Below are 6,278 nucleotides of genomic sequence, written 5' to 3'. Positions count from 1 at the left end.
TCAGACGAATAATCAAATAAATTTATTTATAGTAATATGATATTTTTAATTTTATGAGGCTTCAAATAATATTTAAGGTTAAGTACGATTTTGATCTCTAAAATAGGGGTTGAAAATTTTTTTTTGTCTCCAACCTTTTTTATTTACAAAATCGTCTCCAAGGTTTAACTTAATTTTAAAATCGTTCTTCAGACCAAAATACTTTTCCCCTTCATCCCCAAAATCTTAATTTCCTATTCTTCTTTTTCTTCTTCTCCATCACAACATCATCTCTTCTTCTTTTTTCTTCTTCTTCTTCATCATCAAAGCATCAGCAATAACAACAATGAAATAATGTAATAAACATAAAAAAAATAACCAGAACCAGAAGCAGAAGAAACCAGAAGCATCAACAAATATGTATAATCTCCATCACTATCTCTCCCAACTCCAAAGAACAACAACAACAACAACAACAAAAGAAACAGAAATAGAAGCAACCAGAAGCATTAACAACAACAATGGATAATGAAATCAGAATCAGAAGCAGAAGAAACAGAAGCAGAACCATGGAAACATAATGGAATCAGAATCCACAACAATAATAGAATCATAATCAGAAATAATGTAATTAATAAAAGCAACAAATCCACAAATAAAAAAATCAATATAATTAACAGAAGACAACAATGTAATTAACAAAATCAACAAATCAGAAATAGAATTGGAACCCTAGGAAGCACAGCGATGAGTGACGAGGAGCAGCAATGACCGGTGACCGAGCGAGAAGGAAGAGCAGAAACGGTGAGCGGTGTAACACCCTACCACATAGAGCTTTACACCTAGGATGTAAAACAGAGGTGGCGAGGCACTACGACTGCTAAAATAAAATACATACATATAATAGTAGAAAGAATATAATAAACTAGGAGCCTTGAAAAATGGGTAAAACAAAACTCGTAAAATAAAAAGCGCAATGCTCCGGAACGGAATAACTTGCGTGCGAAGAAACTTGAAGATTACAGATATGAATAAGCAAAAGAATAAAAAAAAAAGCCAAAAATACAGTGAAACTAGCTCCTGACTCAGCCTGCGAAGCCAAGACTGGCCGGAGAATATTTACATATAATTACATAAGTATCCCAAACACCCAACGTACAGTAATAAGTCCCTAACTCTCCTGTAACCTCTATGAGGAACAAAATAGATAAGTTTCTTGGAGAGAAAGCTAAGTACTTATATACATAAGCTGATAAACACCAAAAACCCAGGAACAGCTCCGCTTCAGAGATCCAAACGCCTAGCGAGGAGCCTCTCGACCTGCATCTGAAAACAGTAACACAGTATGGGGGAGAACCGGATGTTCTCAACATGGTAAAGGTGCCACGCGTATAATAAATAAGGTCCTGGGAATGCCAGAGACAATCCTAGAACTCCATCATACAATTGCAAAGCTTAATTTCTAAGCAGAAGCCATAAAAAGGGGTAGGTGACCTAATGAATTCTAACCTTAACATATTTTAAACCTAACATTAACTCCAAACCGGTCCACCCTTCCTCCACTTCTCCATCACCAATTAGTTTACACAGACAAATAAGCAAACAAGGCAAGCACAACTAACTTACATGTAATACAGATAACAAGTACAACAGATATCATGTTATAATCATGTAGGCATTCCCAAATAGTTCACAAACAAGCAATTCACACAGTGTGCACATGATGCATGCCTGTCCTATGGCTGTCCATCCGGTCCAATTTTGGGCCAAATTTTTTGAAATTAGTATCAAAATTCTCGTTTTGAAGAGCTCTATCCTATTTTGATATTAGTTTTGCATTTTTAATTTTCCTAATTAAAATTCAATTTATTGACTAATTATTTACTAATTTTACGGAGTTTACAAGCGGCGCACGACATCCACCCTTGCGGATCTGCTGGCGTCGACGTTGAGCGAAGAAGAAGAGCAGCAGCGAAATCCAGCGGCGAGGATGCGAACGACGAGGAGCAATGACGAACGGCGAGGAACAGCGGCAGCGAATTCCCTTTCTCTTTCCTTTCCCACCTTCCCTTCCCCCTCTTCTTCCCTGAACCCCCTCCAAAGCGTGATCCATCCCCCTTTAATCCGTTTTCTTTTTTTTTTTTTCTTTTTTTAGTTAGGGGTTATTTGGTGATAAAAATTAAAATTTTGGTAAAAATTACGATTTTAAAACTAAGTTAAACCTTAGGGACGATTTTGTAAACAAAAAAAGGTTGGAGACAAAAAAAAAATTTTAATTCCTACCTTAGGGACCAAAATCGTACTTAACCCTAATATTTATATATACAATAGTTGATTATTTATAGCTAATTTTGTATATACATGTAATATAACGTGTTCTTATTATTATATTATCCCATTGAATAATAAAAAAAAAACCTTATTATATACCTAATCGCAGGGAGGGAACAATTGTGTCCATGACTTTGATAGTGGGAGCAAATCTTCTTGATGGTATATTTAATTTTATCAATTGTAATTATACTTTTTTTTTTTTTTTTACATATCAAACTTGATAATTATATTTAAATGTTATTCCAAATTAATTTGACAGGTTTAAAGCAATCAGGAATAAGCTGGTATCTAATAATAGGGATTATGGTAGTGCGGTTCATATTATCACCATTATTGGGTGTTTTGATTGTTAAGGCTGCATATTATTGGGGATTGGTTGGATCATACAATTTATATCAGTTTGTTCTTATGCTTCAATATGCACTTCCTCCTGCAACTTCTGTAGGTATGATCAATTCATTCCACATATTTATTTGTAATAATTAGGGTTTTTTTGAGTTATTAATTTATAATATCTAAATTTGTATGTGATAATCATAGTTTAAATATATAAGCCTAAGTTTTAATATAATTAAGAGAATAGATTTATACATTGTTAGTGAAGGCAGTATATACTAATTTTTTTTATATAACACTAAAATTTAGACTATTATCATCACATATTTTTTTAGGCATTTATATTTTTTTTTCGAATTTTTTTGATTGAATCGTTATACCATATCAGATTTTATAACTAGATTCCTATTGTAACAAAAGCGTTGGAATTAACGAAATATTCTATTAAACAAAACAAAATATTAAGTCAAGTATTAAGCATATTTATTTTGTTTAATGGAATATTCAGTTAATTCTAATATTTTTGTCCAGATAATGACTTAATTACAAAATCTAATATGGTATATGGATTCGATCTAATTGAAAATTAAGTAAAATTATAAAGATTGACAAATTAAAGTAATTAAACTTTTTTTAATTCTTATATTTTTAATATTTTACTTTTTTTAATCTATGTACTTTTCAAAAAAATGAAATTTTTTTACCTACGATCCTTAATCACTAGATTGTAATTGATTTTGTATATGCGTTTATAGCATGTAAAATATATACATGTATATCTAAAAATACGACTTGATCGACAAGAAGCTAATAAACAATAATAAGACTGTGTAATTATAATTTGTCAACGCGAATTAATTAATTAATTAATTAAGGTTGAATGCATGCATGCAGGAACAATTGCTCAGTTGCTTGGGGTTGCTGAAAGTGAATGTTCCTTAATAATGCTATGGACCTATGCAGTTTCTACATTTACTCTCACTCTTTGGTGCACTTTCTTCATGTGGATGCTCGACTGACTCTTTTTCAAGCATTATTCAAATAATATATATTTTAATTGTTTCAAGATAGAAAAGAAAAAAAGAAGGTTTACCATATATATATATGTTATTTCTAAAGTTTAATCTTATTAAAATCTCTTATTAAAATAATAAAGTATTTATCATTTTAAATAATTATAATCTCACATTTGTCATTATTACACATATTTAATAGTAAAAAACTTGTATATAACTATCATTTTTTTAAAAGTTAATACTCACGTAGTCACGTTTAATTTGTCCCTAAAATATAAAATGATAAATCAACCTAATATTTGAAAATTTAAAACGTAATTCACGTTAATATACTATTTGGTGCCACATATTAAATACGAAATCTGTAGATAAAAGTCCAATAGAATCTAATACTACTCAATCCAAATTAACATGATAAGTATGGGGAGACAATGAATTTAGTATACAATGTATACAATAAGAATAAAGTTGAAATTAACATCAAATGATAATTAAATTAATTAATTTTTAATAATTTTTTATTTGAAATTCAAAGTAAATAAGGATTTGTAACAATTACGTACACCGCAAAAACGATCTCTCTCTCATGATGTGACTTTCTTTTCGTCCAGTCTCTTCCTGTCTCATCAGTGCCGCGCCGCCACCAACAACAGCCACTGTCGCTCATAGCTCCGGCTAATTAACACCGCTGTGCGCACCACGAACGCTCGAGCAGCACCGTCACGCAATTTGCGTCATTTGCTCGAGCAGCTTCGACAGTCTCTTCTACTCTCTCCGCACTAACGCCGCGAAGATCACCATCGTCTGCCACCCAGAACGCAATCCGACGCCGCCTAGCTGTCCGAGAACGTCCGACGAAGACACCCCCTTCGTGCATGTTGTGTCCGTTGCACAGCCCACCAATGCGGCGGTCGTACAGCCCCCCGACAATCGGCGGGTTTCACCGTCCCAGCGTCTTCGTCCGCGACATATAGCGGGTGGGGATGGTGCCACGTGTACGATGATTTGGGGTTCAGTGGATTGCCTCCGGTGGATGTGGTGCATCGGATTGAAGATATCAAGAAGGCGAGTGTTTTGTTTTATGGTGTTGCGGAGGTTCCTACTAAGGTATATATATTAATGGGCGAATTTAGATGCTGAATGTTCAATTCACTAGGTATGTAGATGGTTATTTTAATTATTAATTGGGTGGTTATTTTGTTTGATCAGTTTAAGTATATACAATAACAAATAACAAATGCTGGATAGTCATTTCACTAAGTAGTCGGATGATTATTTTAATAATTACGTGGATGGTTGTTTGAAGATGGCCGATAAAAAAGCTTCTAACGCCGAAAAGTGGAATGATTGATGAAGATGGGATAACTGATGGTTTTGGGAAGAGGGGAGAAGGTGTTTGGGTAAATTCCTTTGATAGCAAATTAGGGTTGAGATGGTTAACTTTTTAAAATAACTGGTTGAGTTTTTTTTTTTTTTTTTATATTGGACTAAATTTAAAATTTATTGTATACATTGTCAAAATTTTTCATTGTCTCTATAATTATCGGTAAATAAAAATCCAATAAAATCTAATACTACTCAATCCAAATTAAATATGCCCCTAACATGTTTTTCATGCGAGTCAACATATGCAACCAACATCATACATCAAATTAAATTACCAATATATATAAATGCTATTTTCACTTTCAATATGCATTACAAAATAAAGGGGTTGTTTTCATATTATTTGTCTTCTTATAATTTTCAATCAGCAGATGACGATGAAAGAAGGTAATAAGGTTGAATGGTAGATATGCTTTTTTTAGAAGACAAGTTGGTCACTCTAATTATCATTCATTTTAAAATGTGTCAATTTGACGCATAAGTGCATGAACCGCCAACTATCAATTTTGTCTTCTCCATCACCATTCAATTCTTGAAACGGAAAGAAGAAAAAACTTTAAATATTTTCTATTCATTTTGAAGTCTGCTTTAACACGATGATAATATAATACAATTAGTTATTATTAGTAATTTTTTAGGAAATAATATAGTGTGTATTCAATTGTATTTTTTGTTTAAAAAAATTAATTTTTTTGTTTACTTTATTGCATTAAAAATGACTAATAAGTGAGTATTTTCTTAGAAGATGCATATTTTATCTTGCATAACTATACATATATCTTGATTTAAGAATTGATTGAAATTGATGTTTTTTTTTTTTCATATATCATAAAAAAAAGTTAATTTATATATATATTGAGAGAATTGAACGTCTTATAAAATTCTTTTTCATATGTTAACCCTTCATGTGAGACTCTTTTTGAAAATTCATAACATAACATGTCATGCACTAATGTTTTATAATTGTTTTGACTTTTAATTTAAATGACTTAAAAGAGATAAAAAGAAAGGTTGAAACACGTTTGGATCCCTTTAAAATATTTTAAAAAGGTAATATAAAAAGTATCTCTTATATATATATAAACTTAATAAGTACTACTAGCTAGAAATAACATAAATTAAATCAACAAGGCTGGTTAGGTTATTAATAATAATTCTAAATTAAATCAGATAATGACGTTAAGCAATTGATCAGAGAAGGGTTTAATTTTATTATGGTTGATGATC

General features: G+C 31.5%; 2 protein-coding genes across 2 annotated transcripts in view; one reads left to right on the top strand and one right to left on the bottom strand.

Annotated features, from left to right (window-relative positions):
- LOC107619856 (protein PIN-LIKES 3-like) overlaps window positions 1-3,731 on the top strand; it is a 7,161-nt gene extending 3,430 nt beyond the window's left edge. Inside the window, exons 8-10 of the mRNA XM_016322094.2 lie at window positions 2,420-2,472; window positions 2,573-2,758; window positions 3,544-3,731. Of these exons, the coding sequence (XP_016177580.1) occupies window positions 2,420-2,472; window positions 2,573-2,758; window positions 3,544-3,668 (364 nt within the window). The 3' untranslated portion in view covers window positions 3,669-3,731. The remainder of the gene's footprint in view (window positions 1-2,419; window positions 2,473-2,572; window positions 2,759-3,543) is intronic.
- Window positions 1-6,278, bottom strand: part of LOC107619863 (diacylglycerol O-acyltransferase 2D-like) — a 24,059-nt gene that overhangs the window by 4,182 nt on the left and 13,599 nt on the right. The window lies entirely within an intron of this gene.

This window comes from Arachis ipaensis, chromosome B10 (genome assembly GCF_000816755.2).
Source record: "Arachis ipaensis cultivar K30076 chromosome B10, Araip1.1, whole genome shotgun sequence".
NCBI classification, from domain to species: Eukaryota; Viridiplantae; Streptophyta; class Magnoliopsida; order Fabales; family Fabaceae; genus Arachis; species Arachis ipaensis.
Note: the sequence above shows the minus strand (reverse complement) of the source record. Positions and strands in the feature narration are given on the sequence as shown.